This window comes from Trachypithecus francoisi, unplaced genomic scaffold, assembly GCF_009764315.1.
Source record: "Trachypithecus francoisi isolate TF-2019V2 unplaced genomic scaffold, Tfra_2.0 Lachesis_group15, whole genome shotgun sequence".
Taxonomy (NCBI): domain Eukaryota; kingdom Metazoa; phylum Chordata; class Mammalia; order Primates; family Cercopithecidae; genus Trachypithecus; species Trachypithecus francoisi.
Genome location: NW_022681460.1, coordinates 42489665 through 42508755, shown reverse-complemented (window position 1 = coordinate 42508755; position 19091 = coordinate 42489665). Strand labels below are relative to the sequence as shown.

Sequence of the window (19091 nt, the reverse complement as noted above, 5' to 3'; positions counted from 1 at the left end):
CATCACAAATGTTTTCTAGACATATATAATTAGACTTTAGTTCAAAAATGAGTTAGGACAATATGCTGTTAGGTCTGTGCCTTAAAGTTACAATCTTTAAGATACGCAATAAGCAAAAGTTGTGATTTCCCTGAGGAACAGTCCAGACAGGTTAATATAGTATTCTTGACAATAAATATTTTTTTCTTACTCTTACCCTACTTTTTTTGTTTGTTTGTTTTGCAGACAAGTTCTTGCTCATTCGCGTAGGCTGGAGTACAGTTGCATGATTGCAGCTTATTGCAGCCTTGACTTCCAGGTCTCAAGCAATCTTCCCACCTCAGCCTCCCAAGTAGCTGGGACCACAGGCATGTGCCACTATGCCTAGCTAATGTTTTTATTTTTATTTATTTATACCTTTTTATAGAGATGAGGTCGCACCATGTTGCCCAGGCTGGTTTTGAAATCCTGGACTCAAGCTATCCTCCCTCCTTGGTCTCCCAGAGTGTTAGGATTATAAGCATGAGCCACCACACCTGGCCTTACTCTTACTTTTAATTGAAAGTACTGATTCTATAGGGAATTTATCTCAAACTATATCATGAGAATCTTATTGTCCCAGTCTAGGGATAATCAGCTAGGTGACAGTGTTCCAAGCCACCCTACCCAGGAGTTTGGATGGAAGTCTTAGAGAAAGAAGAGATTTTGTTCTGGGTAGATACACCAAAAAGTGTATAGTAACCTGCCATTGGCTATGCCTTCTGGTCACAACTGAGCTAAGTCTTCTACTGGTCCTGCAGTATCCACAGTGCCACTGCAGAGCAGGACCTGTGTACCTTCAGCAGAAGTCCTGGTTCTAGAAGGGGGCAATGTGCAAGACCCTTAAACAAGGAGGAATAAAAAAAGATGGGGTTGGGAGATGGCAGTTCAAAGAAATAAGTGAAAGCACCTTGTGAAAAAGAACTAGAAATTTTGAAACATAAATAGACTAAAACAAGAACACATAGTTGTGAAAGAAACTGATTAGAAATCTATCAAATAGTTACTAGGAACTAATAAATAGATGGGATAAATTCTAAATTGGACACAGGATTGCTAAATTAGAAGAGAAGTCTGAGGAATGTACTCAAATTTGTAAAAGGTATGTCAGGAACTGCTGTAAGGTTTATACACACCCACACAATTTCAGTCTCTCTGTCACACACACACACATACACACACTCCTAAGGCAAGGCAATCCTACTCATTTTTTTTTTTTTTTTTTTTTTTTTTTTTTTTTTTTTTGAGACGGAGTCTCGCTCTATCGCCCGGACTGGAGTGCAGTGGCCAGATCTCAGCTCACTGCAAGCTCCGCCTCCCGGGTTCCCGCCATTCTCCTGCCTCAGCCTCCCGAGTAGCTGGGACTACAGGCGCCCGCCACCTCGCCCGGCTAGTTTTTGTATTTTTAGTAGAGATTGTGCCTACTATATACTAGTGACTCTGTTATTTATCCATTGCTATATATCAATTGCTTCAAAATTAGTGGCTTAAAACAACCTGCATGTATTATCTCACATGTTTTCTGTGGGTCAGGAATCTGGGAGTGGTTTAGCTGGGTAGTTTTGGCTCAGGATCTCTAAGGAGGTTGCAGCCAGGTTGTTATGTGGTGCTCCAGTCATATCAAGGCTTGACTATGGCTGGTGGCTCAGCTTCCAAACTCAGGGTGATGTTGCTACAGTTTCCCTTCAGCTTGTGGCCAAAAGCCCCTGTTCTCTCCACACAGGCCTCTCCACAGGCTGCTTGAGTGTCCTCATGACATGGCAGCTGGCTTCCTCCAAGGGAACAAGTTGGGAGGGAGGAAGCCAAGACAGGAGCCACAGCCTTTTTATAACTGTATTAGGAGGGTTCCGAATCAGAACCAATAGGAGGTAAAGATATTTATTATAAGGAATTGGCTGACATCATGATGAGGCTGGCGAGTCTCAAAATCTGCAGGACGAATTGGCAAGCTGGAGACCCAGGAGAGCTAGTATAGTTCTAGTCTGACAGGTGGCAGGCAGGCTTAAGACCCAGGAAGAGCTGACGTTTCAGTTTACATCCAAATTCAGGAAGAAATCAGTGTCCCAGTTTGAAGGCCATCAGACATTGGTTTTTTCCTGAATTTGGAAGAATTCTCTCTTATTTGAGGGAGGGTCAGCCTGTTTGTTCTATTCAGGTCTTCAACTGATTAGATGAGGCCCACCCACAGTAGATAGGGCAATGTGCTTTATTCTGTCTACTGATTTAAATGTTAATCTCATCCAAAAACAACCTCACAGAAACACCCAGAATTGGCAGGGGACAGTGGCTCACACCTGTAATTTCAGCAATATGAGAGGCCGAGGCGGGTGGATCATGAGGTCAGCAGATCGAGACCATCCTGGCCAACATGGTGAAACCCCGTCTCTACTAATAATACAAAAATTAGCTGGGTGTGGTGAAACGTGCCTGTAATCCCAGCCACTCGGGATTCTGTGGCAGGAGAATCGCTTGAACCAGGGAATCGGAGGTTGCAGTGAGCTGAGATTGTGCCACTGCACTCCAGCCTGGGGAGAGAGTGAGACTCCGTCTCAAAAACAAACAAATACCCAGAATTATGTTTAACTAAATATCTGGGCACCCCATGGCCTGGTAAGGCTGATACATAAAATTAACTATCATAAATGTAATATTCAAAGTGACCTATATCACCTCTACAATATACTGTTTGTTAAAAGGGAGTTGCTAAGTTAAGCCCACTCTCTCAACGGGAGAAGAATTAAGCTCTACCTCTGGAAGGAAAGCGTATAGAGTAACATGTGGACATATTTTTCAAACCACTCTAACCTCTGGTACTAGGAGACTCCAGTGTTCATTGAATAGAAGTTACTGAAGAAAAAAATGGAAGGAATGGTAGAGTAATATTTGAAGAGAGAAATGTTTAGAATCGTCATCTTTCATGAAGAGAGATATGAGTCTTCAAATCAAAATGGGCACTTGGGGTTTTAAACAAAATAAATGAAAATAAATTTTTAGACAGATTGTGATGAAATTGTAGGAGATCAAAAATAAAGGGACAAGAGCTATCAGAGAGAAAAGATATCAGGTGAGGAAAACAATTAGATTGACAATAGACTTCTTATCAAGTAAGAGACTGATAAGCAATGGAGTAATGTTTTCAAAGTATTGAAAGAACGTAACTGTCATCTTAAAATTCTAAGTCTAGCTAAACTTTCATTCAAGGTTGAGGACAAATCTCAAATATGCAGAATAAAATTTATTTAAAAAAAAGATTGGGGGTAAATATTAAACTAAGTTATTTAACTTTCTGTCACTCTGATTCCCCATTTATAATGATAGGATAAGTAAATAACGATATTTACCTTACAGGCTGTTAACTTTTCTGTTCACTGTTACATCCTAAGTGCCTAAATAGTGCCTAACACATAATAGGCATGCAATAACAGTTTATTAAATGAATGGATGAGTTAATAGGATTGTTGTGAGGATTTATATATATAAAGAATTTACAGCAATGCTGTCTGACATGTTAATAAGTACTCAGTAAATGTTTGTTGTTAAGATTTTGTGACCCATAGACACTCAGAACGACTAAAAATATTTCTCAACATAAAGAAAAATTCTGTAAGGAAGTATCAGATATAAAAAAAAATATGACACAGAAATTGATAAAAGGCTAGTAAATTAACTAATGACCATGGAGAGGAGATTAAGAAAAATTAATCTTTTTGTATTATTTCTAAAAGTTAAAAACTGAAACCTTTAAGGTGATTCTAAAGTTCACATGAAAGAGCAAAGGGCCAACAGCAGCTAAGAGATGGTTGAAGAATGAGGAAAGGCTATTTGCCATACTAGATTTAAAGACTTATGAACTATAATAATTAAGACAGAAATGTTGGTACAGAGAATGGAAAATAGACCAGTGAAACAAAATGACCCAGAAGTAGACTCATGCATATATGGATACCTTATATATGATAGAAAGCATTACAAATCAGTGGATACAATGGAGTCTTCAGTAAATCAAACTGGAACAACGTGGGGAAAATGAAATTTGATATCCTACCATATAAAAATCAATTGTAGTTGGGTTAAAAACCTAAGTGCAAAAAAGAAAGACTAAAACTCTGATTTTAAAAAAGAAGAATCTTAGATTCTCCCTTAGCTAAAGAAGAACTTTTGGAAAAAACAACAGAATACAAACATAAAGGGGAAAAGGATTAATGCCACATTTAATATAGTCATATTAAAATTTAAAATGTTCATGTCTCAGAAAATCCAGTAAACAGTGAAAAGACATGCCTCAGAGAAGGTATTTATAGCTGATATAACTGAGAAAGATTGGTATATCCAGCATGAATAAAGAATTCCAAAAGTCAAGAAGGAAGAAACAACCCAATGGAAAGAAAAATCAGCAAAGGATGTGATGAAGCAATTTACATAGCAGGAAATATGAATGGCCAATGAACATATGAAAAGATCTTCAGTCTCACTGGTAATCAGACTAATGCAAATTATACTATTCTGTACTCATCAGACAGGCAGACATTTAAAAGGATGAAAAGTCTACGTATGTTGATAAAGATGTGGGGACGTAACACTCTTACACTACTGATGGGAGAATAGGTTGATTTAAGCACTCAGAAGAGCTATTTTTCAAAGCCAAATAAAGTCAAAGAATACATAAACACCTGGAAATTCTCCTTCTGGTATGTACTCTAGAGAAATACTGTTCTATAAATGCACAAGGAAGCACATAAAGGAATGTTTATTCTAACACTGTTTGTAATGGTGAAAATTGTAAGCAACTAAATATCAATCAAATGAGGGTGTATGCTGTAATGTATTTGCATAATGGAATATTATACAACAATTTCTAATGTTAATATATGCTATTTATGGATGCATAATGTATACTAAAATTATATATTTTCAAGCATGTTTTAAACACCAAGTCTTAATAAAGGTTACCTCTGAGGAAGTACGTGAATGGATGGAGGGATACAAAAATGTAGTGAGATAAGCAAAGAAGACAAAATATTAAGAGTTGATAAACTGAGTGGTGGCTACATGGTTATTATAGGTGTTCTTTTGGACCCTACACTTGTTTGTATATTTGAGATTCTTCATAGTAAGTAATTTAAAAATAAATTACCAAACAAGTTTCATTAAAAATTAGTGGATTAGAGCTATATGTATCAACATGGACAGGTCCCTCACACTGATGAAGAAGATGTAGAAGTATATTGACATTGTAATAGCATTTATGTAGAAACCATGTAGAACAATATTATGTGCTACTTATGGATACATAATGTATTGTAAAATTATATACTTTCAAGCATGTTTTAAACACCGTCATGATAAAGGTTACCTCTGAGGAAGTATGTGAATGGATGGAGCCAAGCAAGAATGTAGCCGGATAAGCAAAGAATGTCGAAATGTTAAGAGTTGATAAAACTGAGTGGTGGCTACATGGGACCTATACTTATTTGTGTATTTGAGATTCTTCATAGGAAGTAATTTAAAAATAAATTACCAAACAAGTCCTGTGAATTACATGTATGTGTGTATGTATGTATTTTTTTTAATTTAAAATTTCTTACCAACAAAAATTTATGAGATTCTTTCTAAAAAAATCTAATATTCTCTGGATCTTACTTAAGGGTAAATCTTATAAAACAACCTTTTAATATGGATATGGTCCTGTAATTAAAAAAAGAAACAAACAAACAAACCTAATGTTATGTTCCTATCTGTTAATAAGTTCACATGGCTGAGTATTGTGGAGAACCTGAAAATTAAATTATCTTTATATACTCTTTCTAATGTTACCATTCTGAGAGCTACATGGGATTGTTTTACAAATGTTGTTATGTTGAAACTTAAGTATAAAATCAATATAAACTTTTTTGTTTAAATTCAAAGAAATGCTCAACGATGAAATAATTAGACTTAAGTATAATAGCCCTCTGTGACCTATTGTAACTATTATTATTTTTGCTTTGAGTAACCTTACATTATGAGAAATATTTTATTACTTTATTTTCTCAATGAGAATCTTATCTGGGGTTTGACCAAATGTTTTACATTTTCATTGACACATTCTTCACCTCTCCCTCAACTGATACTTTTTAGTTTCTGAACACTTGGAATAGATTTTTACAGAAGTTGTATAACATCTTAATTTTTAAATACATTAAAATTGTATAAGATATTTTGCCATGTAAGTTTGAATAGTTTTCTCCTTAATTGATAAAAGAAAAATTAGAAATTTGAATATTTTGCATTTTTTGCTTTTCACAATTTTTCAAGGCAGACATGTTTTAAAAAATATTTTACAGTGCCATGATTATGTAGCAGTCTTTGGGTTTCTTTAGTGGTGAGACCGTTTTCATTGCACAGGATAGATGGGCTTAAATGGCAGGAACATGACTAGAAAGTGCATGTTATATATATTTCAGTCAGCATGTTGCTACTGACAGGTGCTCAATGGTTGTTGGTATCCTTGTCAGCAAAGAGAATCCTTTGACATTAAAGTCACCAGCTCAATCCTGATTTGGGGTGACTCTATTGGCAGTTCCATCAGGCTGCAGCTGATCAGTGAATGTCAGAGCTGCAGCTGTTCTTCAGGAGTGTCACCAGCCTGCTGTGGGTTTTTTGTCTTTTTGTTTCTGTTTGTGGAGGGAGGAGTGGTTTAGCTTGTCTTGGTGTTCAATCTTAGCCAGACTTTCAAATTGCTTACCTTTGGGAAATGAACTGAGAGGTCATAGGGAATATAGGTATTTTTAGGGCATCCAAAACCATATACAAAGTGACGACTTACATGGAGACTAGTAATGATTACCTTGACTCCAAGCCAATCAATGATGGAGCCTCTGGGGACTCATTAAATGGCATTTGTGGACTCTGTAACCTAGCTTTTGAGCTGCATTTCAGGAAAAGCAGTGACAGCCTTTAATGTCTAATTGACCTCTTCTCTTTGTTTCACTTTCATTCACTTTCCATATTTGCCTCTGATGTGATCCCTAATGGCAGCAAACAGCACTGCTCAGCATTTTGAACTTCTGTTCAGAGCTTCAGCACCTCAGTTTGGGCAGTTGTGTCATGGTAAGTGTTTGAGAATTCTTTATACTACTCAGTTACTTGTTCTCTTTTTCTTCCTTTGGGTGAAATATATCCTGACTCACCCTACCCCGTACACACCCACAGGTTTTCAGATTTATGGTTCTCTTTGTCCCTTGCTTTCAAACATTTTTCTTAAATTGGAAAGTATGTCTTTGAAACACTGATGTTATTTGTCCAGGAGAACAAGGAAAGAAGTATAGTGTGGTGGAATATAGTATAGTTCTGCCTCAAACCAGATGCTGTCTCCGACAGCTAATCACCTCTCTAGGTTTCTTCACACACTAAGATGTTAGTCATATCCAAATGCCAATAGTTTAGTAAGTTTTTCACTAAGCTTATTTTAGCTTTTAAATCCCGAGATAATTTTCTTGAAATTTTCATGATAATAGATAGGTTTATTTTATCTGTTTGTTTTTGTGTTTGCTTTACTGTCCTTATTGGTCAAAACAGAAAGATTAACACCCTGTGTTGGAACTCTTTTTTGTGTGTAGAAATTTTACTGGTCTGTGAAATCTAAAAGCCTAGGGACTGTTGGACTAGATAAACTTTAAAGTCCTTCCAGATTTAAAATATGATTTTATGTGCCCTTGAAAGAGCTCATGGGAAGAGTTAAATCTTTTAATCTAACCACATAATTACATAGCTTTTAAATAATACTGAGATGTAAAGGACAATAGAAATCTTATGTGGAGAAGGTGTGCATGTGCGTGTGTGTGTTTGTGTGCACACATGCCGTAAGTGAATCTTCCAGTGTAACTGGAAGAATTCATTCCTCCTCACTTGTCCTCTGTTCCCTAAAACAATGTAGGTTTAGGAGATTCCCAGACCATTCCAGTTTTGCCTTGCATTCACTTAGTAGGAAGACTTGAATAAGCAAAATGATTGCAAGATTCTAGAAAACTTCTGGTATGCTAGGCTTAGAGTCAATAGACAGTGTCCCTGACCTAAAATAAGTCCCATTTGAACACCTCTTAGAGCTCAGCCTGGCTTCAAAAATGCCCCAAGATTTGGCAGTGTAGACTAAGTAGGCCTCTTATGATGACATATTTATCTCCATGTCCCCATAGTCTTTAAAATTCCGTGGTTAGGTCTTATTAAACCCCAAGTATGGGCACAGGTCGTCTCAGTCTCTAGAAATAGTCTTGGGAGCCCACTAGATTTTCCTCACTTCTGGTCAAATTCTTTCCATAGTAAGCCATTTGATAGGCTTCTGTGGGTCTCTCTAGTGACTCTTCTTGATGGGCCCAGTGACATTTGATGGCCATTTCTGTCACAACAAACCAGCCAGTTACTGCCACTTGCATCTTCCTTATTGCTAGCCTGTCCTCTTTAGATTGGTAAGGACCGTTTAACTTTGCTTAGACATACCTTATTCTGCTTGTTCTTTACCTCCCCTTAAACTGGAGCAACATTCCTTAGAAAATCAAGCCTCTGACCATAGACGCTTTACTGTTGGAATTATGTATATGCTTATGGTTGGAATTATATTATTTTAAGTTAGCATTTTCCAGAGTTGACCTGTGGAAAATTAGCTCTAAAGGATAATCAGTTTTAAAGGCTGTGTATTTGGGAGTGGAGTGGAGATTCCTAATGAAATTATGAAGCCAGGTATGGTTGCTCACACCTATAGTCCCAACTACTCTGGAGGCTGATGTAGGAGGATTGCTTGAGCCCAGGTGTTCGAGGCTGCAGTGAGCTATGGTTAGACCACTGCACTCCAGCCTGGTCTTAGAGTTTTACAATGGTTTGTCCTACAACAAACTGTTTACTTTTGCTAAAACCAGTGTTTTCAAACCTTGCCTGACTACTGCACTCATTTTTCTATATTACATTTTATTGTTGACTGTCAATATAATAGCAATTTTTAGATTTGTGATATTTATGAAGCCAACTGTTCACAGTATACACACATAGAGCACTGTGTTGACTTTGCCATGGTGATTGTGGTCTATTATATACCTTTGCTGAGTATTCGCCTCATGGCATACTTTCTCTGTAGTGAGTTTAATATAGATACTAAATTAGTTGTGCCACTTTTTTTCTGAAACTAATCTTTGTGCCACAAGTGCCAGTTAGATTTGCAGTGACAAGAACTTCTGAGGAGTAGTGTCTCACCTGTAATAAACCTGAATATTCTAGTTAATGCCGTAAACATTTTTTTAGGACTCCTTAGAAATACTTATTTTTCCTCTTGATTGAGAAAGAGACAAAATTTATCTATTTCTTTTTACTTTTAAAAAATGACTTTAAAAAGTTTAAATTCCACTATTATATAGTGCTGATCGAAGTGATTTAAAGTTGCCTAAATTAAGGAATCGTAAGACCTGCCTGGTATTTTCTTAAGTTTCCTACTAATTATGTGATCCTAGTCAGGTCCCTTAAATTCTTGCTGATGGTTCCTCTGTGGCATTTGCCCTATTTTTAAAATTAGATAATGAATAAGAAAATAAATATGTCTATTATTTTGGGGGAAAAAGGAGTCCTGCATAATATCTAAAATTTAGAAGGAATTATAGTTAATAAAGGAGGGATAGGTTGCCTTTGTTCCAGTAAAAAGTATTTAGTTTCATTTTTATTTTCCCAGCCCTGAATTTGGCGTGAGTAGTGCTGTGAAAATTTCACAACAACAAAAAAGTCTTGAAGGAATTTCTCACTGTGTTCTCTGCTGGTAGAGAATTTGTTCAAACACTGCTGAGATTGGCCAGGCACAGATTGGGCACAATCAGAATCATGGGTTTCAGAAAGTTTTTTAATTTTTTTTTTTCTAAATAAGCTAATTGGCTGCCCTGATTATCAAACCCACAGTTTTGTGTTGTTCAGGTATACTCGCTGAAGGAAATATGTTCCCCCAAACCTGTTTTCGTAGACTTCAGCATGATTCCACCATACATACACTGACATCCAGAACCTTAGAAATCATTACGCCTATATCTAATCTGTCAGCCTTTGGTTCCACCTCAGAAATACAGCCCCAAATCTATCAGATTTCTACAGTTCCACCATTGCCACCTTAATCCAAGCCCCTGTCATCTGTCCTTTACACTGTTGCAGGCCTCCTCAATCAGCTTCCTCCTCTGTCCCTCCCCACCATCGGCCCATCCTCCAGACAGAAGCCAGAGGTGGTTTTGCATCGGTTTTTATGTCAATAATAATATGTCACTCCTTTGCTTAGAACCCTCCATTGACTTCCTTAGTACTTGAAAGAAAAATCTAACTCCTTCATGGTCTAAATGGCCTGGCCACTGCGTGACTCTGCCCTCCATAGCCCGTCCTCTCCCTCACCACCCTTGGGCCATATGGATCTCATTTTTGTTCCTCGAATGCATCAACCTCATTCCTGGAGATTTCAGCAATTACCACCTCTTCTGTCAACCCCTTACACTCTGATCATTCTCACATCACTCTGTTTTATTATTTTCCCACCATATGTCACTCTTTGAATATATTTTTTCCTTACTTAATTAGTCTGTGTATCTTTCCCAAAAATGTGGACAGTGTCTCCTTTTTTCAGTTTACTGCTGGTCCTAGCATCTTGAGTGGTGCATAAATGTTTGTTGAAAATACAATTAAAAGAACAAAAGGAAATAATCATTGTAATTGTTTACTATTTTGTTTCCTTTTGATTTCTTGTGGTAATTTTAATATCTGATTTTAACAAAATCAAATGAACCTCTTAAAATAACCTATTTAAAGGAACATTATTAAAGCATATAAAGCCCAAGAACTGAAATGTTTAATTCTTGATTAGTAGAGTCTTATCCTGTAATCACGAGGTAAGCACTGGACACCTCCAATAACTGACAGTTGATTAACATATGTAATCTACATTATTTTCATGTTGTATGTGCAGTCCCCAAATGCCTCATTTAACCCAAAACTAGTATCCTTATTAGTATTATCAGCATTTCCACATAGTGTTTTAGAGCTTACAAGATGCACATCAGGGAACTCTTATATACCTGCCAAAGTATATTAGCCATATATAAAATGGAAGAAAGTAGATGCTGTCAATGAGTAGCAGCAGCAAGGTTGAAATGGTGGGCATAAAAGAAGAACACATAATCCTTTAATTCTTCGTGAGAGACCAAAGACTTCAGACTGCTTTGGGATTTAATTCATTAACATCTTCTGTCTGGAGTTCTCTTAAATGGATTTTTAAATAAATGAGTACTCCTGGCTGTTTTATAAAACAGTGGCAGATCCGTGAGATGAGTGGGCAGATCTGTATTAACAAGGATGTGGATTTGTTTAAATGGGAGCAAAGCAATAGGTTATAATTAAGAATCTGACTTACTCTTAACAGTTTGCATGTCTGAGCATAACACGTAAAAGATTGGAATTATTTGATTTCCAGATTGAAGACTATGATGTGATAGCTAGCATGATAGGAGCCAAGTGTAAAAAACTCCGGACCCTGGATCTATGGAGATGTAAGAATATTACTGAGAATGGAATAGCAGAACTGGCTTCTGGGTGTCCACTTCTGGAGGAACTTGACCTCGGCTGGTGCCCAACTCTGCAGAGCAGCACCGGGTGCTTCACCAGACTGGCACGCCAGCTCCCACACTTGCAAAAACTCTTTCTTACAGCTAACAGATCTGTATGTGACACAGACATTGAAGAATTGGCATGTAATTGTACCAGGTTACAGCAGCTGGACATACTAGGTAAGGATGCAATGTATGAATTTGTTTTAAATGTCTGTTTCCTTGACATAAAAGCCAATCTCAGACTTTTTGTAAGGAAAAAGAAAATTTTTGGATTCAATAAAAATTTTGTCCTGATAAGACTACTTGGTTTGATAGGAAATGCAAGATAGATCAGTTAATATAGGGAATAAGTATATATGTACTTTAATAAAATAGTGAGGACAGTAACAGAATTTTATAGTTGAAACTATCAGAAACTCTAACCATTAATTCTTGGTCTACTTGGAAGAGTGAGAATTTACATGAGCTGTGCTCTCTATTTTTATTAAGGAGAGAAAAGAAATTGATTTGTTTAATGAATTCAAGCTTTTTTTTTAAGTTTCTTAATTAAAATTCTTGATTAAGGAATATTGTGAAATCTTTATCCCTGATAATTTTAGTGTTTAGGAATAGTTCTACCCCATGCAGATCTATTGAAAATCTTTTCCAACTGTGGAATTTCTTGTATCCTTACTACATTCATCAGAAAGGAACCCTATGTAATTTTGTTACTTCTTACTTTTAGCCAGGGGTGCCAGCAGTGTCACAGTAGTTATCATTGTGCACACAATTGATACTTTGTGAAGTCACATCGCACTTGCACATTTTACATCAAATGCATGGTGAAAACCATTTTGAAATGGGGTGACAGAAATAGGAAAGTCTGGAGGAGTTGATTTGAAGGGGTAGGAGGTAGGAATGAAGATAGTGGGTAGAATATTGGCAAGATTCAGGTTCTAGATGCTAAATTGGCTGGAATATTCAACTTTTATTTTTTTTTAACAAAATGATTTCAATATGAAGTTATGTTTGAAAAAATGATTTAATTTGTAAAGCATTATTTCAGGTTCATTACAAACAATAAATCATGAATGGATTAATTGTTAGCACTTCATATAAATGTTATACTTAAGGTGTTCTTTTGTTTTGTTTTGTTTTGTTTTCCCTAAATAGGAACAAGAATGGTAAGTCCAGCATCCTTAAGAAAACTCCTGGAATCTTGTAAAGATCTTTCTTTACTTGATGTGTCCTTCTGTTCGCAGATTGATAACAGAGCTGTGCTAGAACTGAATGCAAGCTTTCCAAAAGTGTTCATAAAAAAGAGCTTTACTCAGTGACTTAATATATGTTCTGTAATAAAATTAATGTGCTTTGGTGGGGTTTATTTTGGGATTGGTTTTGGGTTTTGGTTTTAGTTGTTTTAATGGTAAGAATTAAGATATTTGTAGATTTTAAAGAAAAATATGAAATGGACTGTCCATTAACTCAAGTAAAAATGTGCACAAATGTTTTCATAAAATATTGCAAGCACTTCTCTTCAAGAATATGTGAGTGGATGATATTTTTACCTTATGTTAATCAGTGATATGCTTTAGTCAATAATATGATTGATAAAAGAATAACATGGAAACATGCTAACTTATTTTCAAAGGAACACTGAGCAATAAAGTATCATGGTATTTATGCAAAAAAAAAAGGTAATTTTTTACACCTCCATATAAAGATGTCTTATTAAGCCTGTGACCTGGCAAGTGTTTTGTTCAGTATGTACAAAATGGTCAGAGTTAGCTGGAGAAAGAGACATGCTTTTCCAGCTGTTTGGTTATTTCTCTGAATTAATTGTTCAACTGGAAAATTTGTAGTTTTTCTAGCCAGGTGTGGTGGCACACACTTGTAGTCCTAGTGGCACAGGAGGTGGAGGCAGGAGGATTACTTGAGATGGGATTTTGAGACTCTAGTGTACTTATGACTACACCTGTGAACAGCCACTGCACTCCAACCTGGGCAATGTAGCAAGTCCCTTTCTCTTAAAGAAAATTGTAGTGTTTCCACTTTTCTTCTGATATTTTTGTCTATTTCACTACTGGATAATGCCAATATAAAAATTTTGGTATAATCAAGAATAAGAGGTAAACTACTAAATAAAAAAGCTTTCCAACTGTTAGAAGCAGATGCCTTAACATTTTGCAAAAGGTAAAGTTTTGAGGTTTCTGAATATGTGGATTTTCTTTATATATTAAAAAATCATAAATGTGGATATATATATATATAATTATACAAATTATACAAAAACATACAGTGTTTTGTTAAAAAATGAATTAATTCTGCTACTGAGAAAGCAGAAAATATTTTGTGGCACGAAAAGGCACAGCTGTTTTGAACAGAAAACTAATATTAACTGTAGTAAACGAAATTCATTGTCCTACTCAGTGCAAAATGGTTATATTCCAGCATCCGCACACCCTAGCATGATCCTGTAGAATTGTGGTAATACTGGAGCCACTGAAATAGCCAGTAATGTGGCTCTTTTATTAATTTTAATTGAATTCAAGTAGAACTTCACTGTTTCAGTTGCACTAGCTACATGTCAAGGGTTCAGTAGTCATATGAGGATAATGCTTCCTTTGTGCCTGGCACTGTTTCTTGTGCTTTGCATTTACTAATTCAATTCTCACAACAACCCTGTAAGATAAATGCCATTACTTACCCCCATTTACAGATGAGGAAACTGAGGCAAAAAAAGATTGAAGAATTTACTCATGATCCTAAAGCTGCTAGTGGCAGAGCCAACATATAAACCTGGGCCATCTGGCTTCTGAGGCATTGCATTCAACCTGTACTTTTAAATGTTCAGGGTAGCTTCTGGGTCTAGGGCAGAGGTCAGGAAACTTTTTCTATAAAGGGCCAGATAGTAAATATTTTAGGCTTTCTGGGCTAAGAGGTAAAACTGAGATTGTTATGTAGGTACTTAAATAACTGGAGAGAAATAACATTTGCACAAAAATTTTATTGACAAAATTCAAAACAATAATTGAGAACTATCTTTTTGTATTATGGGTTTACCAATGAAAAGAATTTATTTAGGGGGAGGATCAAAGTTAATGTTTCATGTCATTAAAGTTGATTATAAGTACTTACTTGTTAATGCTGATCTGTAATAAGATTTTGCATATTTTACTTCTGAAAATTCCTTGCAGATAGGTATTGTTAAATACTTAATTCATGAGAATATGATTTTTGTTGAGCATATTCATCACTTCGAAGGTAACTTCTTTGGATATTTTCCTTTTAGCATGTTATTACATTGCAGCTTAATCACTTCCAATTGAAGATTAGGTAGAAGCTTCTCAACTGCACTGGGTTAAATCGATTTTGAAAAATGGAAATTTCCTTTGCACTTGCAAACTCCAAAAAATACTGCGGGAACTATAGTGTGAGCTACAAATTTGTGTGAGAATGGAGATCCCGCTTTGTTGTCTTACCTTTTGATAGCACAGGAAATGTGTAAAGCAGCACAGGAAATGTGTAAAGCAGCTTGTTGTTACTTGTAATTCAAATAGTGTTGTCATCAAAATGACTTTTGTTGACATGTTTCACATGTAAACACTTGTTTTGCCTTGTAATTTTGGCTTGAATTCATTTCAAAATTTTATTAAGTCTTGAGCAAAAGCTAAATTCCAAAGCCATTCAGTGTTCCATAATAGTGGTTGAGGACATGTCTTATTTTTCAGAAAAATGTCAATATCAGCCCTGAACATAAAAGCTCATAATAGAATTAACACTGTTATGCCAGTGTGGTTGGGCAAATTGGAATATTCATCTTCTGTATCTGACAAAAGATAACTGAACCATTGATGTTTAATCTGTCAGAAACTATGAGAGCAAATGAAGTTCACCATTGATACTAGTAGTTCAGTAATACAAAGTTGAGTCAAATATATCCCACAAAGTACCTGCTGATGAATAATACAGTAAATAACCATAGATTTTAAATACCTTCTTACCTTTTCACTGGCTTTAAAAATTTGACAAACTTAAATCTTTGCTTCACACATTTTAGCACCACCAGTTGTAACACATCTTAGCAGATTCTACTTCAGGTTGCATGAAATTTGTGTTTTCTTCTTAGAAAATATTCATGCTTGTAATTGTTCCACACAGATAATTTATAGAGACTAATTTCAGTCACTTCAACATTGGCATTGACTTATCAAATAAGCAATCACTAACTAGGCAGTATCAGTAACATCTGTTGACTCATCAAGAGCCAAGGAAAACCACTCAGGGTCATTTGCCTTGTTTTTTATTGACTATTGATGTTGTTCCCAGTGTTCTCAATTCTTAAAGCAACCGTTCTTGCCAAAAGGCTAATTTAATAGTCTTAAGCAAGTTTACTTTGGGCACGTTCCTTCAGCTGATGGAATCAAACACAATTTAGTCATCGTTAGTAAAATGTTTTCCTTGCTTGGTTAACAACTGAATCACTTTGGCTGCGACTTTATCTTCATTTTTGATTTTTTTTTTTTTGGAGACTGAATCTTGTTCTGTTGCCCAGGGTGGAGTGCAGTGGCACGATCTCAGCTCACTGCAACCTCCACCCTGCAGGTTCAAGTGATTCTCCTGCCTCAGCCTCCCAAGTAGCTGAGATTACAGTCACAAGCCACCACGCCTAGCTAATTTTTGTGTTTTCAGTAGAGATGGGGTTTTATCATGTTGTCCAGGCTGGTCATGAACTCCTGACCTCAAGTGATCCACCCACCTTGGCCTCCCAAAGTGCTTGGATTATAGGCATGAACCACCGCCCCTGACTGCACTATATAGTATTCTTTAAGAACAGCTCTAATGACATTGCCTATTAAACATCATGCTCTGACGTCTAATCTGATTTTTAAAAATCCATATACTAATGTGCCTTAAAAATGTCACTTCAAGTCTACTTTTCTTTTTTTCTCTTGTTTTGATGTTACGGGTAAGCACTAGTAATAAATTTTAAAATATTGTGGTATGACAATATATGTAGCACTCAAAATGTTGGTAACTGCATTACTGCAATTTTTAGTGTGCCAAGGAGCAGTGCAAAATGATGACAGCACCACATAGGCCTCTTTTGCACTTACTCAACTCTGCCATTCTATTGTGAAAGCAATCATAGACAATAGCTAAATGAATGAGTGTGGCCATGTTCCAATAAAATTTCATGAGCACTGAAAGTTGAATTTTACACAATTCCGTGTGTTACAAAATACTGCTCTGTTAGCCATTAGATTTTTTTCAGCCATTAGAAAATGTAAAACTATTCTTATGAGCTGGCTGGATTTGGCCTGTGGACCAAATTTGTTACCCCTATTCCAGAGTATTTTCGAGTCAGTTAATCCATGTTTGTCAGTTCCAAATTTTATAAACCACATTCAAACCTGTTAATCTGCTGTTACCTTTCTTATTTTGCCTTTTAGGTTTTAAAATGAAGAGCAGTGTTTTGTTAGAGAAAACAAAGTGTTTACTATAACAAGAAAGATATGTAGACAAGAAAGATATTTATGTAGACTCTGTGTTCATTAAATTTTGAAGCCAGATGACGCATTGTTAGCTTTGACAACTGACTTAAATTTTTGTATAATTATTTATCTTCGCATTTTGCTCAGGTAAATTATCTTCCCAGAGTCTAGAAATAAAGATATCCCTGATCCTGTTTGAAAACATAAATAATCCTCTCAGTGTAAATTGTTTTGAAATAAGATCTTAAAAGTACAAAATGTAGACAATTAATATTCAGGTGCTTAATTTTGAGCCAATATGTAGAAAAGAAAAACTAATTTCTCTGTGGCAGTATTTTTATTTTTTGGCATTTCCCAGGAATTAACTGAAGACTAGAAACTCATATGTGCAAGTGTAATGACACTAACCAAAGAGTCAGTAAAAATTACACTTGGCTACCACGTATGTATGTATATACGTATGTATGTATGTGTGTGTGTTACATATGTGAGACAGGGTCTCACTCTGTTGCCCCAGTCTGGAGTGCAGTGGCATGATCTCAGCTTACTGCAGCCTCAATCTCCCAGGCTGAAGCCATCCTCCCATCTCGGCCTCCCGAGTACCTGGGACTACAGACACCACCACGCCTGGCTAATATTTAAGTTTTTTATAGAGACACAGTCTTGCCATGTTGCCTGTGTTGGTCTTGAACTCCTGGGCTCAAGTAATTCTCCCACCTTGGCCTCCTGTAGTGCTGGGATTACAGGCATAAGCCACTGTGTCCGGCCCCATGTATGTTAGTAGTGAATGTTTGACTTTTCATTTGTTTCTTTCAGCTAGTAAAAGATACCTGTTACAGACACAGTAATTTTCATTTTCAAAGTCATTTTTGACACATCAGTGCTGCATCTACTTTTCTCCCTTTAGCTCATTTGATATTGATACTTCTGAGAAACTTTATAACTACCCTTAAAATCTTGTCAGTGACCATTAACTGCCAATCATCACCTCATTTCCTTTTTTTGACAACATACTACTAGAAGCTTAGGCTGTGAGTATAAAACCATAGCTGTTAGAGTGATTTTTTGGCAATAACTCACATTCTGTTAAGAGTCATTTGCTTTAATCAAAGTCTGTGCCTGTAAGCTTGAATATTTGGCTTAAATTTTGTGCATATAAATACTGTTAAAGGTATATTTAACTACATTTTGAAAGGAAAAAGGTAGTCCTGCTAAAATTGACATTTAGGGATATTTTAATCTATGTATTTGGTAAAGTAATTAGTGAAGTATTAGTTATAAAAATTTTAAGGAAAACATTTAAAAGCAAAATAGTCATATCAGATAGAATAGAATATACCAAAGATAAAACAAGTCTCTGTTACAAATGAAGTTGTCTGTACAGACAACTGAGATATTTTAATTTTATTTACATAAAAATGCTGTTCAATATCTGATGATTTCTGTTGTTTGTATTCTGTACTTTAGAGTAGTAAAATAAGTTTGAGTATCTCTTTAGTTCACTTTCAAAATTGATCATTTCAGGACACCGCTGAACATAACGGAAGGTTTGGGAAAATAGGTTTGTGTCAGAGCTCCTATGAAATTATCAGCCTAGATGAGGAGCCATCGCCTGTGTATAGAACTCTTAACAATCCATCCACGTGCTGTGAAATGACATCAATTTGGGTGCATTTTAAACCCTAAGATTACAGGAGTCTGCAACTACATTCTAAACTGAGTTCACACTGTTATTTATTTCCACCTTCTCAATCATTCCTCCAAATTAAGATTTACTTACTTAGAAGTTTGATTTGCTACTTAAACCAAAATTGGATACAGCGTTTTCCTCCTTTTACTCCCAAAGCATCATGTATTGGCCTTTTGTAGAAACCAATCCCTTCATTACTATAATTCTTCCGTTCCACAGTTCGTAGGCCCAAACTACTTTTGGTGAGCTAGGATGGAATGAATGACACTGTTTAGTCAATATATATTGACAACAAAAATACATTGATAGCTT

The 19091-nt window shown here is 36.0% G+C and overlaps 1 protein-coding gene across 3 annotated transcripts in view; it reads left to right on the top strand.

Annotated features, from left to right (window-relative positions):
* FBXL4 (F-box and leucine rich repeat protein 4) overlaps positions 1 to 14727 on the top strand; it is a 78551-nt gene extending 63824 nt beyond the window's left edge. Inside the window, exons 8-10 of one of the 3 annotated variants that reach the window (XM_033234667.1) lie at positions 7036 to 7107; positions 11480 to 11792; positions 12768 to 14727. In XM_033234667.1, coding sequence (XP_033090558.1) covers positions 7036 to 7107; positions 11480 to 11792; positions 12768 to 12931 — 549 coding nt within the window. In that variant the 3' untranslated portion in view covers positions 12932 to 14727. The remainder of the gene's footprint in view (positions 1 to 7035; positions 7108 to 11479; positions 11793 to 12767) is intronic. The other 2 variants (XM_033234668.1, XM_033234669.1) reach the window with 2 other exon arrangements.
* Positions 14728 to 19091: the final 4364 nt, after the last annotated feature.